Here is a 24,335-nt window from a genome sequence, read left to right as displayed (position 1 = left end):
CTGTGTCTGACACACGTCACATGGTGCCCTTTGTACCCTGAGACCCAGGAATGGGATGCAACCAGGTGACTCTTTGCTCAGAAAGAGAGACAAAGACAAGGAGGAGGAGCAATGGGGGTGTCTGACTTTGGGTCGCTGGAAGCTGGCAGTCTGCTTGGGGGGACTGGAAGAGGGGGAGTCCAGGGCATCTGGCCCTCGACTCCCCAAAATGGACTTGGCCAAAAGTCAGTGATTTCTGTCTAACAGGTTCTGTTCTACGCCGTGTTCCTGTCGAATAATAAACCTTCTGTTTTACCGGCTGGCTGAGAGTCACTGCTGAATGCGGAGCTGGGGGGCAGGGCCCTCTGGCTTCCCTGGGAGCCTCGTCTGGGTGGACTCGCTGCGGGAAGCGCACGGTGTGGAAGGGGATGCTGAATGCTTCGATGTCAGACCCAGGAAGGTCGAAGTTGTGTCAGCTTCTTGCCCTGGTGACAGTGTGCTGAGAGAGAGGAGACATGCTCCCCACAGAGTCCTGACTTGCTTCACATGGAGTAGTTCCAGAGCATTGCCTGGTGACTCTGTGACTGAGGGGGAAAAAAGTGGGTTTTTTTCAACCTCTGTGACGCCTGAAGAAGTGCTTAGTCGGCGGGATTCCCACCTTCTGAATTACCCCAGCAGTGTTTCCTCTTTTTAAGCCATGTAGAATTGATCTTCTCCACTTTCTGCAGTTCCACCGCTCAATGTGTCCTATGATTCAGGGTTCTCAGCCCTCTGTTTGTGGATCACAGTTTGTTTTCTTTGCTCCTAAAACAGTAATTTAGGGCCTGAGATGAAAGTGTCACAGACCTGGATGGGGAATTTGAATGGATCTGAAATACAGTGAGATCATTTGGAGTTTAAATCCCAGTTTCCAACTGCTGGCAAAGCCTGTTGTAGGACTTCTCCTACTGAGATGGGATTGTTTGCAGATGGGGAGGCTGGCTGGTTTGTTTGTTTTTTGGTTTTTCCATTATGACAATACTGGAACTTTTGTAAATAATATGACTCAAAACTAATGAGTGAAGGAGGTTTCAATGGCTCAGAGGACAATGCAATGGGAGAATTTCTTGTCCTGATTCTGAGTCGTGTAGCCCAGTGGTCTACAAACTTTTTTGATCGCACACCCCCAGGGCCAGCTCTAGCAAAGCAAAAAACAAAAGAAAAAAATGTGGAAGAGCTGCCGCAGGCATGCTGCCAAAGAATCAAAGGCGGCAGCTCCTTCAGCGGTGACCCTCCTGCCGCGCACCCCCACGGATGGTCTTGCGCACCCGCTGTGTTGCGCGCACCCCACTTGGGAGTCCACAGGTGTAGCCTATAGGACTAACTGGCTTGCTTGCATAGATGTATCTTTTCGTTTAAGTTTAAGTATTTGGGTTTTTTGTAATAGGTTTATAGATTTATATTAAAGTAAGCTTGGCTGTAACGCAAGAGACCTAAAGGCCATATCCTGTGTGTTAAGCTTAGGGAAGTTAACACATCTATATTAAGACCATTTACCCAGAAAAGTAAAGTTAACCTATATCTTGTTACCTAAATAAATAAGTTTCCACGCATATGTCTATAACCTTCTACCTAGACCAATAGATAATGAAGAATGGCATAGAGGGTTTTTCAGTGTGGTACCCACAGACTTAACAGGTACATCACAAGGAAACTTAATATGCGTATACTGTATATGTGTCAGCAATACGCACAAACCTTCTAGCTTATGGGGTAAGTGTACCCTAACATTTGTGGGTGAGGAATAAAATTTGGGCATAGGAGGAAGGATTTCCAGCACTTGTGCCCTATAAAAGAGGTGACGCACCTCACTAGAGCACTTCACTTCACTCCGCTCTGTCATTTTCACTTACTCTGTCTTACACTCACTCTATCTTTTCTATCTACAATGGCTACTTCTATTGGTAGGCTATACTTGTTCTTCTTAAACTTTAAGTTTCAAGGGAACTAGGCTCAGCTTGGTTTCTTTTATTCTGAGTTTTGTTTTATTAGGTTTTAAGTTTAAGTTAGTCAAGTAAACCCTAAGTTAGCTCTTAGCATTAGTTTTTCTAAGCTCTGCATCACGAATTGAGAAACCTGAACTGCAAGGCTGGTCCTGTGTCTCTTACCCCCAGGTTTTCAAGGAAGGGTGTGAGTGTATTGACCAAAGCTTTGTAGCATATAATACTATATTATCATATGTATCTTTTGAATAGCAGTAATGCAACTGTAACATTGTAATTCTGGGTATTTTACCATTTACTTACTATTATAAATTTTAATAAAAAGTCTGTAAGGCTATATCTGTCTCAATATGAGCTTCCTGTCATACCCTAACCTAGTGGCTAACCTAGTGAGGAGGGCTTTAAAGTAGGTTCACCGGGGGAAGGAGACCAAAGCCCTGAGGTCAGTGGGGAAGTGGGATACTGGGAGGAAGCATGAGCAGGAGAGCGCGAGGGGGAGGGCTCCTGCCTCATACTGAGAAAGAGGGACAATCTGCGAGTTATCTCAAGTGCCTATACACAAATACAAGAAGCCTGGGAAACAAGCAGGGAGAACTGGAAGTCTTGGCACAGTCAAGGAATTATGATGTGATTGGAATAACAGAGACTTGGTGGGGCAGCTCTGGGCTACACGTCACAAGCGCGTTGCACGTAGCACACAACATGACACACACGACACCGACACACAAAACATCACACACAAAAAATCACACACATGACACCGACACAGAAACACAAAACACATCACACGACACACAAAACGGTATACAAAAAAATCGACACAAAACAAAACAAAAAAGACACACCAAACAAAAAAGACACAAGACACAAAACACCACACAAAAACGACACACAAAACACCACACACAAAAAATCTCACACACAAAACGCACATACCACAACACGCAACATGACACACAAAACACCACACAATCACACACAACACGTGACACACAAACACAAAACACCTCACACAACACACAAAATGGCACACAACACACCACACAGAAAAAATTACACACAAAAAAATTGCGCACCGCAGTCGCACGTCGCTCGCGTGTCGCACACGCACATCACTCGCATGTTGCATGTCACACAAAATCGACAATACAAAAACAAAGACACAACACATCACACACACAGACACCGACACACAAACACACAACACCTCACGACACACAAAACGCATGAAACACAACATACGCAACACACACACAAAACACGACACACAAAACGCATGCAACAGAACACACGACACCAACACACAAACACACGACACCTCACATGACACACAAAACGCATGCAACACAACACACGCAACACTACACACAAAACACGACACAAAAAATCACACACACAACACACTACACCAATGCACAAACACACAACACCTCACACGACACATGAAATGCACACACACACAACTTGACACACAAAACACCACACAATCACACACAACACGCACCGACACACAAACAGAAAACACCTAACATGACAAACAAAACGGCCTTACAACACATCACACAAAAAAATCACACACAAAAAAATTGCGCACCGCAGTCGCACGTCACTCGCGTGTCGCACATGCACATCACTTGCATGTTGCATGTCACACACAAAAAATTGACACAAAAAGACAATACAAAAACAAAGACACACAAAACACAAAAATCACACACACGACACCAACACACAAACACATGACACCTCACAACACAAAATGTATGTAACACAACACACGCAACACGCACACAAAACACGACAACGCATGCAACAGAACACGCAACACACACACAAAACACGACACACAAAATCACACAACACAGATGCACAAACACAACACCTCACACGACACATGAAATGCACATAACACACACAACTCGACACACAACAGCACACACAAAGTCGACACACATGACACAACACCACACACAACACACAACACCAACACACAAACACACCACACCTCACACGACACATGAATCGCACAGAACACACACAACATGACACAAAACACCACACACAAAAATCACACGCAAAAGAAGACATACAAAAAATCGCACGTTGTGCGTTGCACACACGTCGCACCTCGCGCATTGCATGCATGTTGCACGTGGAGTGTTGTATGGCGCGCATCACATGCACGTTGCGCGTCGCATGTGTCACACACAAAAAAATTGACACAAGACCAGACAAAAGACACAAAATACACAAAAATCACACCGGCAAACACACAACACTTCACACGACACACAATGCATGCAACACAACACACGACACAAAAAAGCACACACAACACGACACCGAAACACAAACACACAATGCACACAACACACACAACTCGACACACAAAACACCAAACACAAAAAATCTCACACAAAAAATTGACAAACACCATACACAAAAAAACCACACACAACATGACACACCAAAAAATCATACATACAAAAAAATCGCGCTTCGCACACACATTGCACGTCGCGTGTTGCACACGCGTCGCACGTCACTCACACATCGTGCATCGCACACAAAACATGATACACAAAACACCACAGAAAACGACACACAGAACAAAAAACAAAAGAACAAAACCACAAAATCGACACACACAAAACATCGACACAAAACACGACACCGACACACAAACAACACCTCACACAAGACACAACGCACACAACCCATACAACACCGTGCACAAAACACCACACACAAAACACTACACAAAAAATCACGCGTCGCACGCTTGTCGCACGTCGCTCACACGTCACTCGTCGCACGCATGTTGCACATCGTATGTTGCGTGTCGCTCGCACGTCGCTCACAACACACACAAGACACACACAAACCATCACACACAAAAATCGCACGTACGTCGCACGCACGTTGCACTTCGCTCGCATGACGTGTCCCCACACGTCGCTTGCACGTCGCACTCACGTCACTTGCACGTCGCTGTCACATCGTGCGTCATGCCGCTTACAACGCACACAACACAACACACACAAAACATCACACACAAAAATCATGTGTCGCATGTCACGCATCGCATGCATGTTGCACGTCGCACATTGCACTTTGCACATCGCACACACATGACACACAACACCACACACAAAAATCGACACACAAAAAAGAGACAGAAAACACCACACACAAAAAGACACTCACAACACACGACACCGACACAACATCACACACACAAAATATTGCACGTTGCACATAGCTGACAACGCACACAACACACACACAAAACATCACACACAAAAAATAGGGCGTCGCAGGCACGTTGCGCATCGCACGTCGCACGTCTCGGCAATAAAATGACAAAAAACAAAAAAATTACACACAAAAAAAAGCTTTCAGAGTAGCAGCCATGTTAGTCTGTATTGGCAAAAAGAAAAGGAGGACTTGTGGCACCTTAGAGACTAACCCATTTATTTGAGCATGAGCTTCATTTCCACGGAATGCATCTGATGAAGTGAGCTGTAGCTCACAAAAGCTTATACTCAAATAAATTGGTTAGTCTCTAAGGTGTCACAAGTACACAAAAAAATGACACACAAAACACCACACAAAAAAAATCGACACAAAAAAAGACACAAAACACGACTCACACAAGATCACACACACAACACACTTCACACGTGCACATCCCACGTCATGCACAAAAAATGACCCAAAAATGACAAAAACACACACACAAAAAGACACACAACACCACACAAAAAATCACACACAACACCGACACACGACACACAAAACGCACAGAACTCACGCAACTCGACACAGAAAACACCACACCCACAAAATCACACACAAAAAATTGTGCTTTGCAGGTCGCTCGCACGTGTCGCACATCGCTCGCACGTCGCACATCGTACGTTGCGTTTCGCTCACGCGTCGCTCACACGCATTGCACGTCGCACAGACAAAACATCACACACAAAAATCGCATGTCGCACGTCACGCACAAAAGTCACACATTGCATGTCACATATACAACATGTCGCACAAACAGCACGTTGCACGTCACAATTTGCAAGTCACGCACAAAAAGTCGCACTTTGCACACTCACACGTACAGCACATCACATGCATAGGATACACACAACACAACACACAACCCAAACACACACAACATGTCAGATGACACACAAAGCGGCACACAACACGACACACAAATCACACACGACCGACACACAAACACACCACACACATCACACAAAACATCACACACAGAATACGACACACAACAATTTACACAAACACACTCAACACAACACTCGACAACACACACGATGACACAACATGACACACATGTCATACACACAGAACACCTGACACCGACACACATGACACAGAACACTCAAGGAAACACACAACACATAACAGCTCACACACAACACCACAAACGTCATACGACACACAAAATGGCACACATGACACACCACACGCACACATCACACACAAGATGACACAACACGTGTCACACACATACAGAACACGACACAACACGTCACACACACAAAAATGTCTCACACACACAACACGACACTGACACACATGACACACAATGCACTACAAGTCACACACACAACACGACACACGCACATGTCGCACGATACACAAAACGGCACACAAAATGACACACACACACCCAGCACGACATACAACACCTCACACACATGACACACAACATGTCACAGATACACAAACGTCTCACACACACAACATGACACAAAACACTCAAAAGACAACACAACACACAAGTCACACAAGTCACACACGCACAACACGTCACATGAGACACAAGGGCACACAACAGACACACAAATCATCACACACAACACACGACACTGAGACACAAACTCACAACACGACACACAAAATGGAACACAACACATACAAAACATCACACACAAAACCCACGATACTGACACAAACACACCACACGTCACATGCATACTCAACACAACACTTATGACAATGCACAACACGACACACAACATGTCTCACACACACCAACACTTCTCACATACACACAACACAGGACACCGACACACACAACACTCAAGGAAACACACAATAAACAGAAAAGGAGTACTTGTGGCACCTTAGAGACTAACCAATTTATTTGAGCATGAGCTTTCGTGAGCTACAGCTCACTTCATCGGATGCATCCCGTGGAAACTGCAGCAGACTTTATATACACACAGAGAATATGAAACAATACCTCCTCCCACCCCACTGTCCTGCTGGTAATAGCTTATCTAAAGTGATCAACAGGTGGGCCATTTCCAGCACAAACCCAGGTTTTCTCACCCTCCACCCCCCCACACAAATTCACTCTCCTGCTGGTGCTAGCCCATCCAAAGTGACAACTCTTTACATAATCAAGTCGGGCTATTTCCTGCATAGATCCAGGTTTTCTCACTTCCCCCCCACCCCCATACACACACAAACTCACTCTCCTGCTGGTAATAGCTCATCTAAACTGACCACTCTCCCAGTTTAAATCCAAGTTAAACCAGAACATCTGGGGGGGGGGGGGTAGGAAAAAACAAGAGGAAACAGGCTACCTTGCATAATGACTTAGCCACTCCCAGTCTCTATTTAAGCCTAAATTAATAGTATCCAATTTGCAAATGAATTCCAATTCAGCAGTTTCTCGCTGGAGTCTGGATTTGAAGTTTTTTTGTTTTAAGATAGCGACCTTCATGTCTGTGATTGCGTGACCAGAGAGATTGAAGTGTTCTCCGACTGGTTTATGAATGTTATAATTCTTGACATCTGATTTGTGTCCATTTATTCTTTTACGTAGAGACTGTCCAGTTTGACCAATGTACATGGCAGAGGGGCATTGCTGGCACATGATGGCATATATCACATTGGTGGATGTGCAGGTGAACGAGCCTCTGATAGTGTGGCTGATGTGATTAGGCCCTGTGATGGTGTCCCCTCTATAGATATGTGGGCACAAGGTCGATATCTTAAAACAAAAAAACTTCAAATCCAGACTCCAGCGAGAAACTGCTGAATTGGAATTCATTTGCAAATTGGATACTATTAATTTAGGCTTAAATAGAGACTGGGAGTGGCTAAGTCATTATGCAAGGTAGCCTGTTTCCCCTTGTTTTTTCCTTCCCCCCCCCCCCAGATGTTCTGGTTTAACTTGGATTTAAACTTGGAGAGTGGTCAGTTTAGATGAGCTATTACCAGCAGGAGAGTGAGTTTGTGTGTGTATGGGGGTGGGGGGGATGTGAGAAAACCTGGATCTATGCAGGAAATAGCCCGACTTGATTATGTAAAGAGTTGTCACTTTGGATGGGCTAGCACCAGCAGGAGAGTGAATTTGTGTGGGGGGGTGGAGGGTGAGAGAACCTGGATTTGTGCTGGAAATGGCCCACCTGTTGATCACTTTAGATAAGCTATTACCAGCAGGACAGTGGGGTGGGAGGAGGTATTGTTTCATATTCTCTGTGTGTATATAAAGTCTGCTGCAGTTTCCACGGTACACATCTGATGAAGTGAGCTGTGGCTCACGAAAGCTCATGCTCAAATAAATTGGTGAGTCTCTAAGGTGCCACAAGTACTCCTTTTCTTTTTGCGAATACAGACTAACACGGCTGTTCCTCTGAAACACAATAAACAGAAGATGACACACACAACACGTCACACAACACAAAGCGGCACACAACACGACACACAAATCACACACAACACCTGACACTGACACACAAACACAGAACACGAGACACAAAACGGCACACAACACATGACACACACAACACACAATATCACACACAAAACATTACACAGAACATGACACCGACACCCACACAACACCTCACAACAAACAAAATGGCACACAACACAACACACACAACACGACACACAAAACATCATACCCACAACACGACACCAACAAACACACACCTCACGACAAACAAAACGGCACACAACACAACACACCCACAACATGACACACCCAAAACATCACACCCACAACACCGACAAACACACACAACATACACGCACCACACATCACACGTCACACATGGCACACAGAGCACTTCGCACGTCGTGCGTCGCATGTACTTCGCACGTAGCACATCACGCACAACACGTCACACTTTGTACAGGCACACGCACAAAATGTCGCACACGCGCATGCATACACAGCACGTCAACACACAGAGAACACCACACACAACCCGTCTCACACAGACACATTGAACATGACACACAACCCATCTCACACAGAGACAAACAATACGACACACACACACACACACACTAGACGACACAACACACGGAAAAGATGACACACACACACTCCACACAACACTCAAGACGACACATAACACACACTCAAGACAACACACAACACATCACACACACAACACTACACACAACCAGTCTCACAAACACACACAACAGGACACACAAAAGGGCACACAAGACAACACACACACAACACGACTCACAAAACATCACACACACACAGAACACGATACACAACACTCCACACACACAACATATGACACCGAAACACACACACAGAGCACGACACACAACACGTCACACACACAACACTACACAGAACCAGTCTCACAAACACACACACAACACATGAGACACACACACAAACACACAAGACAACACACACACAACACGACTCACAAAACATCACACACACACAGAACATGATACACAACACTCCACACACACAACATATGACACCGAAACACACACACAGAGCACGACACACAACACGTCACACACACACACTACACACAGAACATGACACACAAAATGACACACAACACGTCACACACCCACACGACACGTCACATGACACACAAAATGGCACACACACAACGACCCACAACACACAGCATGTCACATACACACAACACCGCGTCTGACCGGCCAGGCGGGGCGGGAGGGTCTGTATGAACGGGGGGATGGGTGCGGGCCTGGCCCGAGAGTTCGGCAGCTCCCCAGGGCAGGCTGGGAGATGTAGTTTCTGACGCACCTCAGGCCGGAAATGACGTTTCCCAACCGACGGGCGGAGGCCGTTAACGGCGCGCGTGAGGGCGCTCCGCTCGCTGATTGGCGGAGAGGCCCCGGGGGCAGCCGCGCGGACAGAGACTCCCGGAGCCAGGGGTGGGGGAGGGGCAGAGGGTGTGAAGGGGGGGTCAGGCGGGGGGGGCAGAGGATGTGAAGGGGAGGGTCAGGCGGGGGGGGCAGAGGGTGTGAAGGGGGGGGTCAGGCGGGGGGGGCAGAGGGTGTGAAGGGGGGGTCAGGCGGGGGGGGCAGAGGATGTGAAGGGGAGGGTCAGGCGGGGGGGGCAGAGGGTGTGAAGGGGGGGTCAGGCGGGGGGGGCAGAGGATGTGAAGGGGAGGGTCAGGCGGGGGGGGCAGAGGGTGTGAAGGGGAGGGTCAGGCGGGGGGGCAGAGGGTGTGAAGGGGAGGGTCAGGCGGGGGGGGATGGAAAACTGTAGCTGTGAATCCCTCTCAGCGAGGGGGGCGGGAGCAGGTTCGATCCCCCGCCGCAATGATCCGTTTCAAAGGAGTCTGGCCTCCTCCAGCCTGAGCCAGGTTTCTGGTCTCTCTGAGAGGCGTGTTAATCCGGAGTCACTGCAAGGCAGAACAGGGAGTGACTCCAAATTAACATGGGGGGCAGATACGATCAGGGTGTGTCCCTGTGAGGAGGGGGTTTCAGTTGTTGCTAAAGGGGGAAAGTTACTCACTTTCTCTCCATCTCTTTCTCTGCCTCAGGATATTGGGGTTGAGCTTCCTGGTTCAGGCGCTGCTGCCTCGATTGTGATCTGGGAGCCCAGGCTGAGCAGCTGCTGCTCCCCCAGCGGGATCGGGGCTGGGGAGTGACTGTGAGTAAAGCTTCCTCTGTGCCCAGCCAAGGTGAGGATTTTCTCCAGCTGTAATTAGCCCCATACATCAACTCAAGGCTCTGCCCACTCCAACGTCTGAGCCAGAGACTCCAGGTGATTGATCGAGACCTCAGGGAACGTGCAGGGCCTGGGCATGAAAGTGACTCTGTACAAACAGCCCCTCCTCACCCCATGTCTCTCCTCCCTTCAGCAATTTCAGGAGCCGATCCAGTCATAGGAGAGCGAACCCCCAGGATTGGCTGCCAGCCAGAGACAGGGGAAGGGAGACACAAGGAGAAAAAGGAGAGAGAGAGAGACTGAAAAGGGCAGTGGGAGAAATAATTGGGGAGAGAGATTCCCAGATTTCTGACCGGCCCACGCACGTTTATTGCCGCATCCCTGGGCAGATTCACTTTGCTACGAACAAGATGAGGTACAGGGGGAGGAAAAGCCAGCTCCTGACTCTCCCTGTACCCCCTGCTGTAGGAGTGTGCTGCCCTGGGGACAATGTCAGGGGGAATCCCCCAGTGTCACTCCTTTTGTTCTGCTCTTCTCTCCCATTCGGTTTCAAGACTTTGTTACTGCGAGGGTTTCAAAATGTCTCGGTGGTTTAGTGCTAGTGGGAGGGGCTGGTTAGTGCTGTAATCAAGTGGCCAGACGTTTCCCCAGCATAGAATCGTAGAACTGTAGGGCTGGAATGAACCACGAGAGGGCATCTAGACCAGCCCCCAGCACTACGATGTTTGTCCAACCTGTCCTTAAAAACCTCTAATGATGGGGATTCCACCACCTCTCTTGCTAGTCTATTCCAGTGCTTTATTAGGTTTTTTCACAATTGAGTCACGTGGTTGACTCAGATTCAATTTGTGATCCACTCTAACCGCCGATCGTTTTCAGTAGTACTACCTCGTAACTAACGCTTCGTAGTTGTGCATTTGGTTTTCCTTCCCTAAGTCTAGTACTTTGCAGTCGTCTTTATTGAATTTCATCTCATTCCTTCAGCCCACTTGTCCAATTTGTAAATGTTACCTTGAATTCTAATCCTGTCCTCCAATGTGCTTGCAACCCCTCGCAACTGCTATTATCTGCATATTTAGACAGCATGCTCTCCAGTCCATTATCCAAGTAATTAGTGAAAATATTGAATATATCAGATCCAGGACTGGCCCCTGGGCACCCCATTGTATACATCCTCTCAGTTGGACAGTGAACCAGTAATGATTCCTGTCTGAGTACAGCCTTTCAACAACATTTTCACCCATTTTATAGCACTTGCATGTACACCACATTTCCCTAGTTCACGGTGAGAATGTCATGGGGGCCTGTGTCAAAAGCCTGACTAAAATCAAGATATGTCCTATCTACAGTGTCCCCTGGATCTATAAGTCCAGTACCCCTGTGAAAGTAGGAAATTAGATTGACTTGGCATTATTTGTTTTTGCAAATCCATGCTGGCTATAACTTATCACCTTACTGGCCTCTAGGTGCTTACAAATTGATGGTTTAATAATTTGTTCATTCCAGGCATTTAAGTGAGACTTGGCTTTATTCCCCAGTCCTCTTTGTTCCCCTTTTAAAAGATTGGTACTCTGTTTGCCCTTCTCCAGTCTTCACTGTTCTCCAGGCGTTCTCAAAGATAATTGCTAATGGTTCCGAGATTGCTTCAGCTAATTACTTGAGCGCCCTAAGATGAATTTTATGGCTGACTTTAACATATCTAACATGTGTAACTCTTCCACAGCAATTTGTCCATGATTCAAGTTTTTGTAGGATTCCTTTTTATTGTCTGGTCATGAAAGAGCTCCTATCGGAGCCATATTCGCAGTTTACTATTCTTTCTGTCTTTCCTTCCCATTGGGATAGTTTGCTGTTTCTCAGAGACAGCATTAACGGAGCAACGGCCAGCTCTCCTGAGCTTTAGTCTCCTTAGAATCTTATTCCCGTGGGACTTCACTGTGACAGGTTTGGGTCCTTTGGGGTGTCACCTGATGTGCTGGGGTGCCAGTGAGGCAGCCTATTCTACCAGCCTCGGTACCCTTTACCTGGCTGTGTTAGGCTCACAAGCCTGTTCCAGCCAAGCACACGGGCAGGGCCCTGCTCAGCTGCACAGAAAGAGAGAGATCCGCTCTGGAAATACTCAGCCTTAGGGACTTGCCCCAGCACTCTGGTGCCGACTCCCTTTAAGTGGTACAGACTCAAAGGATTTTATGAAATTTGCCCCCTCCCTCAATGTGGAGGGATATATGCACAACTTCTTGCCTCCCGCAGGTAGAAATTATATAAACTGGGTTAAATTATAAACAAGAAATACGTTTATTAACTACAAAAGGTGAATATAAGCGTTAACAGACAGAACAAATCAGATTACTGACTGAATAAAGCAAAATACGCAAGCTAAGCTCAATATACTTAAAAAACAGGTTACACCATGTAATTTCCCGAAATGTTATTTTAGGCAGGTTCCAATGTTTCTGTGTTTCAGAGTTCCAGTTATATTTCTTTTCAGACTGGACCGTCTCAGTCTGGACTCCCCCCTTCTCTCCGCCCCCGCTCCCTCCCCCCCCCCCCCGCCTTCTCTTCAGGTGGCTTTAGCAGTCTTTCTTCTTGGGTAGACAGGCCTTGGAGAGGAGTCGTTTTATTTGCCTACCTCCCCAGCCTTAAATAGGATTTACATAAGGTGGGAATCCTTTGTTTCCCAAACTTGATCCCCCTTCCCTTCCAGTGGAAAGTTACAAGAAGTCCCAGGTAATGTTGAGTATCCGGTGACAAGACCACCTGACTCTGTAGTATCACAGCGTCCAGGAGTCAGTGGCAGTATGGAGCCTTTTCACAGTCCATTGTTCTTGCTGATGGCCCATCCGCCCTGTCTGGCTTTTCCACTGTTGTACCTGAAGTGTGAGCAGTGGGCGTCACCCAAAGTAGCATAGTTGAAATACAGATGCGTAGTCAATATTCCCAACTTCAGATACAGAAATGATACGTGCACACAAATTGGATAATCGTAGTCAGTAAATTATAACCTTTCCAATGATATCTTACAAGACCTATCTTGCACAGAGTACATCTCCGTTATCGCCTATTCATTTCATAAGCATATTTTCATAAAGAATATGGAGGGAAATGTCACACTCACATACCAGTTTTCACAGTTTGTTGAAGTCTGCTTTTTTGAAGTCCGTTGTCCTTATTTTCCTGCTCTAACACCTTCCTTCTCTTAGAATCACAAAATCATCATTTCATGAACACTTTCGCCCATATAGATTCATAGATATTAAGGTCAGAAGGGACCATTATGATCATCTAGTCTGACCTCCTGCACAATGCAGGCCACAGAATCTCACCCACCCACTCCTGCAATATACCTCTCACCTATGTCTGAGCTATTGAAGTCCTCAAATCATGCTTTAAAGACTTCAAAGTGCAGAGAATCCTTCAGCAAGTGACCCGTGCTCCATGCTACAGAGGAAGGTGAAAAACCCCCAGGACCTCTTCCAATCTGCCCTGGAGGAAAATTCCTTCCCGACCCGAAATATGGCCATCAGCTGAACCTTGAGCATGTGGGCAAGATTCACCGGCCAGATACCTTCCATTTCCTAACTAACTCCCGCCTTTTAGTCTGAATCAACCCTAAAATGCCCATCCCCCTGGTTATTACGTCCATCTTCTGAAGCAAACAGGTGTCCCCAACACATTCCAAGAACTTATTGGACACTTTGTGTTTGTTTGAATACCTTTTCTACGGATGTCTGGGTAGTTAAAGTCCCATGTCTTTCCCCCATCCCTCCCCATTACTAATTGTGTTTTGAATATTTCTCTTATTTGCATGACAGAGTCGAGAACATCAGTCTGCAGGGAAAGAGCCACGGGGAATTGTGATGTGACGTTACTGTCCTGTTCTGACACGTCCCCTTCTTGCCCTGACAGGCTGCAACGTTACGTCCCATCCTTCCAGGGACCAGGGAAGGGAAATGGCTGCCGTGGGGCCAGTTCAGGTAGGGATTATCGGGGAGTTGCTGGTGGGCTCCTGTTGGCAGGAGAAGGGCAGTAAAGACATAGGAGGTGGGTGCTTCTGTGGGTGGTCGGCAGGTGGGAGGGGGCAGGAAATACACAGGCTGGAGAAAGGGAGGGGGACAGGGTGTGACAAACTTGCTGGGATTTGTTTACATTGGGGCCTAGATTCTAGCAACAGACCCATGGGGTTTGTGGGTGGAAATTCCCTAATTTGTCAAGCAGGAAATACCCCCCTGGACTGGGCTGGGGAAATGTACCAGACTCCAATACTGGAGTCTGAACTTAATAGCCAGAGGGTAACCTCCAGTGAGGCCCAGGGAAGACACCCCATCCCTTTCCATCCAACTGCTGGCACGGGGACGGGAGTTGGGATTCCTACCAGGGGACTGGCTGTCCCTGGACTCTCCTGGGGGCTCTATCTCTTGTATCCACTTCTGACTGGTAGGTGAGTGTTGACTGTGAAGACCCTGGCCATCTCTGTCTGGCTCTCTCTCTTTCTCCCCTCACCCTGATGCCTCCTGGCTGCTCTGATGGAGAGGGGGTCGGAGCCTGCCTGCCTGCCTCCCAGAGCTTCCATGTGATTGGCCCTCCTCCCCTGTGAACGGTGGGGTTGTCACTGGGCAGCAGGTGCAGAGTGGGGGGCTCTTGCTCTTTCAGGGGCCGGTGACTTTCGAGGAGGTGGCTGTGTATTTCACTGAGGAAGAGTGGGCTCTGCTGGACCCCGCTCAGAGAGCCCTCTACGGAGATGTCATGCAGGAGAACTATAAGAATGTGACCTCGCTGGGTAAGGATTCCTGTCCCCTCGGTTCTTAGAAGGAGAAATGAAGAGTTAAGGTTCACATTGCACCCTCAGTTTTCCCCTGTTTCAGTAACCCCCTGACAGGCCAATGACACACAGACTTAGCACTCGACCCTCCCCGCTACAGAACGCTTTGGGAGCAGAGCACAGGCGCAGGACAGCACAAACGCTAACACCGTCTCTTTCCACATGCTGGAAGGGCACGAGGCAGCACTAGGCATCCTTAACTCTGCTTAATGTACTTTATGGGCCTTTAATTTCCTTGTTTTTCTGTTTAATGGACTTTTTAGCCACTGTATCTATGTTGACACTACAGTTTTTGAGGCAATTTATGTCAGGTGGGGATGCGATTTTTGGGAGCAGAGCACAGGCGCAGGACAGCACAAATGCTAACACCGTCTCTTTGCTAGGGCAAAACTTGGGATTCGGTCCGATGTAGGGAACGGAAGCTGCCTACCCCTGGCCTGCACTCAGACACTGAGCCTACTGCGCACAGTCCATCTCAGACTTCCATAATGTCACCAACCCTTTACCCTTCCAATGAGGATTCCTTCTGAGTCGTTGCCTTCACTTACCCCTTACTGAGCCCTGGAGACCCCTAGCATGTACGGCACCAGCCTGCTGACAATCCTTGTGGCAAGAACATGCCCTTGTGCGCCTTTATTGACGCTGCCTACGCCGCTCAGCATTGAAATGAGGAATACCTGTTCCTTACAGTTTCACGTGCACCTCTGTCCATGGCACAGCTCTGCCCAGCTGCTCCAACTAGTCCCTCCACCGTTCAGTTAAAGCTGCAGCTGGCACGGTGCACACTGCTGGGGTGAATGGGGAGAAATGCTGGTATTCAAATCTGAGGAATGTAAAACACACAGCGGCATGTTCTTAGTCCTTCCTTCTGTTGATCAATAAATTTTAAGGCTGGGGGAGACTATTAGGTCATCTAGTCTGACCTCCTGTGTAATACAGGCCATGGAGTTTCATCCAGTTACCATTGTAGTGCGCTGAATTCCTTGTGTTTGACGAAAACATCTTCCAGAAAGGCATCCTGTCCTGACTTGAAGACTTCAAGAGATGGAAAATTTTCCCCTTCCTTGGGTAGTTTGGTAACCTTGGCACCACCCTTCCTGACCTATTCCCAATGATATTTTCCAGCTCCAGGGCTAGGGGGTAGGGGCGAAGTTAAGGTTACATTGCAGGGGTGGTGTGTAGTTTAATTCTTCATTTCCTGATTTTCAGAGGTTTTATTTTTCACCACCATCCACATGCTGGAAGGGCACGAGGCAGCACTAGGCATCCTTAACTCTGCTTAATGTACTTTATGGGCCTTTAATTTCCTTGGTTTTCTGTTTAATGGACTTTTTAGCCACTGTAACTATGTTGACACTACAGTTTTTGCTGCAATTTATGTCAGGTGGGGATGCAATTTTTGACATCGCTAACTGACAGAGCAATGGGCTCAGAGGTAGTTCCAGCACCTTCGGTGACCAGAGGGTCTCTGTGACCCAACCCATCACAGGGGGGTCTGGTGAGGGGTAGGAAGGGAAGGATTCAGGGAGTCGGAGATTGTAGCTCTTCACCGAGGCTGTTTTTGCTGAAGTCTCTAATGACCGGTCCCTAGGCGAAGCTCAGAACCAGCACTCCATCCTCCTCCTTGACCTGTCAGCTGTCTGACACCACTGACCATGGTCGTCTTCTTGAAATCTGATCTTCCCTTATCCTCTCCTGCTTAGGGTTAGGGTAGGGAGAAGTAGAAACTGGCTTGTTCTGCAGCATGGGATGTTTAGGTTGGATATTAGGAAAAACTTTCCAGCTGTGCATATAGATAAGTACAGGAATACATTACCAAGAGAGGTTGTGGAATCTTGGTCACTGGAGGTTTTTAAGAAGAGGTTAGACCGATGGTCTGTGTATACTTGGTCCTGTCTCAGGGCTGGAGGATGAACTAGCTAACATCTTGAGGTCCTTTTACCCCATGTGTTTCTGTGATTTTACGGTTCATTATCCTAGCCCTTCACTTTGACCTTGTCTCCCTCTGGAGAATGGCAGCTTTATTTAGTAGTTTTTTTTAATGAAAAATATGCATGGGTCAGCTTCCCTCTCAATCTGCTTTGTTAGCCACTGGGTGTGAAGGAGTGAATTCCTCTTCTGGGATGGGGATGTGATTCCTGTTGAAGTATCATAGGCCTGTCTCCATTTACATGGAAACACTATCAAGGACTATCCACATATGTATGAAGCACACTGGACAATGGAAGTCTCCTGGAGGTTAATGTGTAATGACTGGGTCCAAGGGAAGCAGAACACGGGAACACAACTGCACTGCACTTTGGGACACAGGTATTAGGGTACAAACAGACTGGGCTTAAGTTTGCTGCTATCCAGGGCAAAAAAACAAGGCAACACAGAGAGAGAGAGAGAGAGGTTGCAGATTGGTCTGGAGCTCAGTCTCTTAAGCCTGAGCTGCAGTGTCTACACCAGTGGTCTGTGTACCCCTGGGGTACGCAGAGGTCTTCCAGAGTTGCTATGGAAAAATCACTAGCTAAGTCAGTACAAAGTAAAATTTCATACAATGACTTGCTTATGCTGATCTATATACTATGCTGTCATAAGAATAAAGGGAAGGGTAACCACCTTTCTGTATACAGTGCTATAAAATCCCTCCTGACCAGAGGCAAAACCCTTTCACCTGTAAAGGGTTGTTAAGCTAAAATAACCTCGCGGGCACCTGACCAAAATGACCATTGAGGAGACAAGATACTTTCAAAGCTGGAGGGGGGGGAAACAAAAGGTCTCTCTGTCTGTGTGATGCTTTTGCCGGGAACGGATCAGAAATGCAGTCTCAGAACTTCTGTTAGTAAGTAATCTAGCTAGAAATGCGTTAGATTTCCTTTTGTTTAATGGCTGGTAAAATAAGCTGTGCTGAATGGAATGTATGTTCCTGTTTTTGTGTCTTTTTGTAACTTAAGGTTTTGCCTAGAGGGATTCTCTATGTTTTGAATCTCATTACCCTGTAAGGTATTTACTATCCTGATTTTACAGAGGTGATTCTTTTACCTTTTCTTTAATAAAAATTCTTCTTTTAAGAACCTGATTGCTTTTTCATTATTCTTAAGATCAAAGGGTTTGGGTCTGTGTTCCCCTGTACAAATTGGTGAGGATTTTTATCAAGCCTTCCCCAGGAAAGGGGGTATAGGGCTTGGGGGGATATTTTGGGGGAAGATGTCTCTAAGTGGGCTCTTTCCTTGTTCTTTGTTTAACACGCTTGATGGTGGCAGCATAGCGTTCAAGGACAAGGCAAAGTTTATACCTTGGGGAAGTTTTTTACCTAAGCTGGTAAGAATAAGCTTAGGGGGTCTTTTATGCAGGTTCCCACATCTGTACCCTAGAGTACAGAGTGGGGAAGGAACCTTGACATATACACTGAAATGTAAGTACTATATTTATATTTCGATTATTTATTTTATAATTATATGGTAAAAATGAGCAAGTCAGCAATTCATGGTGTGCAATGGCACTTTTGTATTTTTATATCTGATTTTATAAGCAAGTAGTTTTTAAATGAGGTGTAACTTGGTGTAATTTGCAAGACAAATCAGACTCCTGGAAGGGGCACAGTAGTGTGGAAAGCCACCGGTCTACACAGCTGTTTTTAATGGGCTAGCACCTACAGTGGAGCACCCACAGGGAGGCACATCTCAAAGAACCATCGTTGATGCACAAGTTGAGTAACTTCTTCTTTTGCTGTTATCTGATCTCACTGGTCGTCTTTCCCCTGAGCAGGGTTTCCAGTTTCCAAACCCGATGTCATCTCTCAGCTGGAACGAGGGGAAGAGCCGTGGGCCCCAGATCTCTGGGGCTCAGAGGAAAGCGAGATCCTGAGACGCAGCCGCGTGGGTGAGGGATGATTAAACTTACTCAGTGATTGAAGGAAACAGCTAGGATTCCCAACAAAGACCTTGTGAGGTCTCTGGGTTCAGGATGGTCCCCAGCAGGTGTCATATCCTCAGGGCAGATACTGTTCATGGCTCCCTACCCATGCTAACTCCTGGCAGTAGTTCCCTCCCTAAACTCCCTTCTCCCTGGGGAGTGTTTGGATGGGAACTGGATGCAGAATTGATCCCCTCCTCTCGGCCCTTTGGGGAAGAGTTGGGGGAAATTCAGTCCCTGGTTTTTCTCCATCTCCAGCTATTCTCTTGGTTTGTTCCCCCCTTTTCTCTTCTGGTTTCTGAGGTTTTTCTTTCTCTGTCCCAGCAGGTGATGGGATGGTGAGAGAGACCGTGGAGCAGAATCCTCAGCAGGAAGAGGAGCGAGTGGAGCCACAGGGGACGTTATTGCAAAGATGCACAGGGAGTGTGTCCAGGAGTTGTGAGCAGGGAAAAGGCTCTCAGGGGCAGCACAGGCCAGAGAAGGGGCAGGGAAACCAGCCAGTGCAGACAGTTGGAATAGCTGTTAATTATCGGGGAACTCACAAAGGTCTCAAGGAAACCACGTCCCCGCAGAGAATCCTGACGGGAGAGAGAAATAACACGGGCTTTGAGTGTGGGAAAAAGTTCAGGAGGCGCTCACACCTTATTACCCATCAGAGAATCCACACCAGAGTGAGATGCTGTGAGTGTGGGAAAACCTTCACTCAACACTCACACCTTATTCGCCATCAGAGGATCCACACAGGGGAGAAACCGTATGAATGCTGTGAGTGTGGGAAAAGCTTCGCTCGGAGCTCAGGCCTTATTACACATCAGAGGAGCCACACAAGAGAAAAACCTTATGAATGCTGTGAGTGTGGGAAAACCTTCGCTTGGAGCTCAGGCCTTACTGGGCATCAGAGGATCCACACAGGGGAGAAACCCTATGAATGCTGTGAATGCGGGAAAACCTTCGCTTGGAGCTCAGGCCTTATTACACATCAGAGGATCCACACAGGGGAGAAACCCTATGAATGCTGTGAGTGCGGCAAAACCTTCACTCGGAGCTCACACCTTATTCGCCATCAGAGAATCCATACAGGAGAGAAACCCTATGTATGCTGTGAGTGCGGGAAAACCTTCATTCAGAGCTCACACCTTATTCGCCATCAGAGGATCCACACAGGGCAGAAACCTTATGAATGCTGTGAGTGTGGGAAAACCTTCTCTCAGAGCTCAGGCCTTATCGTACATCAGAGGATCCACACAGGAGAGAAACCCTATGAATGCTGTGAGTGCGGGAAAACCTTCGCTGGGAGACCAGAGCTTATTACACATCAGAGGAAGCACACAGGAGAGAAACCCTATAAATGCTGTGAGTGCGGGAAAACCTTTGCTCAGAGCTCAGGCCTTATTACGCATCAGAGGATCCACACAGGAGAGAAAACCCGATGAATGCTGTGAGTGCGGGAAATTCTTCCATCACAGCTTTTCTCTTATTTATCACCAGAGAAGCTGCAAGGGAGATAAACACCATGAAAATCTTGTCTAGGGCTCAGAAAAGATGTTTTTTTCTTTTTCCTAATTCCCAAGTAGTGAACTTTAAGGCAGCACTTGTGGCGTCTCAGCTCCTTCAGGTGAGTTGTCTGCTTTTCCCTTTTGCAGCTCACCCTTCCTTGGAGTGAAGCCCACAGTGTTTTTCATCAGCTCCTTTGTTCTGTGTCATGGAAGTGTGCGTCCCTCCAACAAGAATGCCCATCAGTCCCAGGTGGGGAAACCAGGAGTGACCTTTACTAGGTACATGGAGGTTAAATCTACCTGGGTCTTGACTCCACTAGGCTTTTCCATGGAGTTAGCTAGATTGAATTAGTGATCCTGATGTAAAAACACAACTATTTTTTCAAGAAAGAAAATAGCCCATGTAGCGGCCAGGGTAACGTAGCAAATTTCCTCACCACTGGACACAAATTCCAGCACTTTTCCTAGTCTAACCAAATTTGGAGCATCACGTTTATACTTTTCCTCCTACTACAAAGTGATTGTTAGTCTTCAGGTTCCCCCATTAGGGACAGATTGCCTCATTCCCAGTTGTTCCCACATTGCCCTGGGTTCTGCTCAATAGCAATTGGGTTTTGTACCATTTGTCTCAATGTAAATGTAACAGAGAAGTTGCAGGGATAGAGGGTGTGACTAAGTGGGGATTTTCCCTTATGATGTTTGTGATTCTTGCTGTCAAGCCTATGTGAGTTTTACTGTTTTGCATGAATACTGTGTGTGCTTCAGTTTTCCTGTGTGCTGCACCCATACCTCGGTGGTGGGAATAGGGGTGTATGACTTTGGCTGAGACGTCTGGGGCTGGTGAGGCTGTGTGACGTTGCAGTCTGTATGCTTTATGGAAATATGCTTATGTTTATGACAGAACTGGAATTTGCTTTACACTAAATACCCCTTGTGTGGTGTCATTAGAAAGCTCGTAATCTATGAAGTGTTCATCCTATTTGTTTGCATGTATTATCTTGAGATAGGAGAATAAGCTATAAACTTGTATCACTGATGTAAACATATTAAGTGGAGGCCATTAAGGGTGCTCCAGAAACAATCAGTTGTAAGTGGCCTAAGTTACTTGAAAACCTTCCTGTGTACGTGTGGGCCAGCCCATGGGGAATGGAGACTAGGGGTCTTACAGTGACATGTGACCATGTAACCCGATGATGAAATCCATCTTAAATCTAGTACTTTTCCATTTGGAAGGAGGGGTGGGGACGCAGAGAGACAAAAGATTCCTGCCTTGTGCCAAAGCTATAAAAGGGGGTGGAGCAGGACAAAGGGGGCCAGTCATGAGAAATCCCCGGCTTACCACCTGAGATGTCTGCTGGAACTAACACTACCTGGTGAAAGGATCGGGCCCAGACTAGGAATGAGTCTAATCTGTGAAAGAAGTTTATTGGAACATCTCTGAGGGTGAGATATTACCTGTAATCAATTTCTTAATGTATTAGGCTTAGACTTGCGTGTTTTTGCTTTATTTTGCTGTGTGACTTACTTTGTTCTGTCTGTTATTACTTGAAACCACTTAAATCCTGATTTTTATACTTAACATCATTTTTGTTTATTAATAAACCCAGAGTAAGTGATGAATACCTGGGGGAGCAAACAGCTGTGCATATCTGGGGAAGGGATAGCTCAGTGGTTTGAGCATTGGCCTGCTAAACCCAGGGTTGTGAGTTCAATCCTTGAGGGGGCCATTTAGGGATCTGGGGCAAAAAAAATTGGGGATAGCTCCTGCTTTGAGCAGTGGGTTGGATTATATGCTCTCCTGAGGTCCCTTCCAACTCTGATATTCTATGATCTCTCTATCAGTGTTATAGAGGGTAGACAATTTATGAATTTACTCTGTATAAGCTTTATACAGAGTAAAATGGATTTATTTGGGGGTTTGGATCCCATTGGGAACTTGGTGTCTTGGTGCTGGAGACAAGTAAGCTGCTGAGCTGTTTTCACTTAAAGCCTGCAGCTTTTGGGGCGTGGTTCAGACCCTGGGTCTGTGTTGCAGCAGGCTAGCATGTCTGGCTCAACAAGACAGGATTCTGGAAGTCCCAGGCTGGCAGGTAAAATGGGCTCAGAGGTCATTGCAGCACATCACATGACAGTCCCAAGGGGGTCTCTGTGACGGAACCTGTGACACGGTGCCCTTCATAACCTGAGACCCAGGAATGGGGTGCGACCAGGTGACTCTTTGCCCAGGAAGCAAGATAAAGACAAGGAGGAGGAGCAATGGGGGTGTCTGACTTCGGGTCGCTGGAAGCTGGCAGTCTGCTTGGGGGAACTGGAAGAGAGGGAGTCCAGGGCATCTGGCCCACGACTCCCCAAGATGGACTTGGCCGAAAGTCACTGATTTCTGTGCTAACAAGTTCTGTTGTATGCCGTGCTCCTGTCGAATAATAAACCTTGTTTTTACTGGCTGGCTGAGAGTCAGTGCGGAGCTGGGGGGCAGGGCACTCTGGGTTCCCCAGGAGCCCCATCCGGGTGGACTCGCTGCGGGAAGCACACGGTGTGGAAGGGGATGCTGAATACTTCGAGGTCAGACCCAGGAAGATCGAAGTTGTGTAAGCTTCTTGCCCTGGTGACAGTGTGCTGAGAGAGAGGAGACATGCTCCCCACAGAGTCCTGACTTGCTTCACATGGAGTAGTTCCAGAGCATTGCCTGGTGACTCTGTGACTTGGGGGGAGGGGGGGAAGAGTGTGTGTTTTCAACCTCTGTGACACCTGAAGTGGTGAGTCGGAGGGATTCTCACCTGCTGAATTACCCCAGCAGTGTTTCCTCTTGTTGAGCCATGTAGAATTGATCTTCTCCACTTTCTACAGTTCCACTGCTCAATGTGTCCTATGATTCAGAGTTCTCAGCCCTCTGTTTATGGATCACAGTTTGTTTTCTTTGCTCCTAAAACAGTAATTTAGGGCCTGAGATGGAAGTATCACAGACCTGGATGGAGTAGCAGCCGGGTTAATCTGTATTCGCAAAAAGAAAAGGAGTACTTGTGGCACCTTAGAGACGAACAAATTTATTCGAGCAGAAGCTTTCGTGAGCTACAGCTCACTTCATCGGATGCATTCAGACCTGGATGGGGAATTTGAATGGATCTGAAATACAGTGAGATCATTTGGAGTTTAAATCCCAGTTTCCAACTGCTGGCAAAGCCTGTTGTAGGACTTCTCCTACTGAGATG

At 47.1% G+C, this 24,335-nt stretch overlaps 1 protein-coding gene across 1 annotated transcript in view; it reads left to right on the top strand.

Moving 5' to 3' along the window:
- LOC125629666 (uncharacterized) overlaps nucleotides 1-23,570 on the top strand; it is a 29,649-nt gene extending 6,079 nt beyond the window's left edge. Inside the window, 2 exon segments of the mRNA XM_075123859.1 lie at nucleotides 20,249-21,051; nucleotides 21,053-23,570. Of these exon segments, the coding sequence (XP_074979960.1) occupies nucleotides 20,249-21,051; nucleotides 21,053-21,160 (911 nt within the window). The 3' untranslated portion in view covers nucleotides 21,161-23,570.
- The last annotated feature ends 765 nt before the right edge of the window (nucleotides 23,571-24,335 follow it).

Source organism: Caretta caretta, chromosome 28 (assembly GCF_965140235.1).
Source record: "Caretta caretta isolate rCarCar2 chromosome 28, rCarCar1.hap1, whole genome shotgun sequence".
Taxonomy (NCBI): domain Eukaryota; kingdom Metazoa; phylum Chordata; order Testudines; family Cheloniidae; genus Caretta; species Caretta caretta.
The sequence above is the reverse complement of the archived record's forward strand: the minus strand, read 5'-3'. Positions and strand labels throughout refer to the sequence as shown.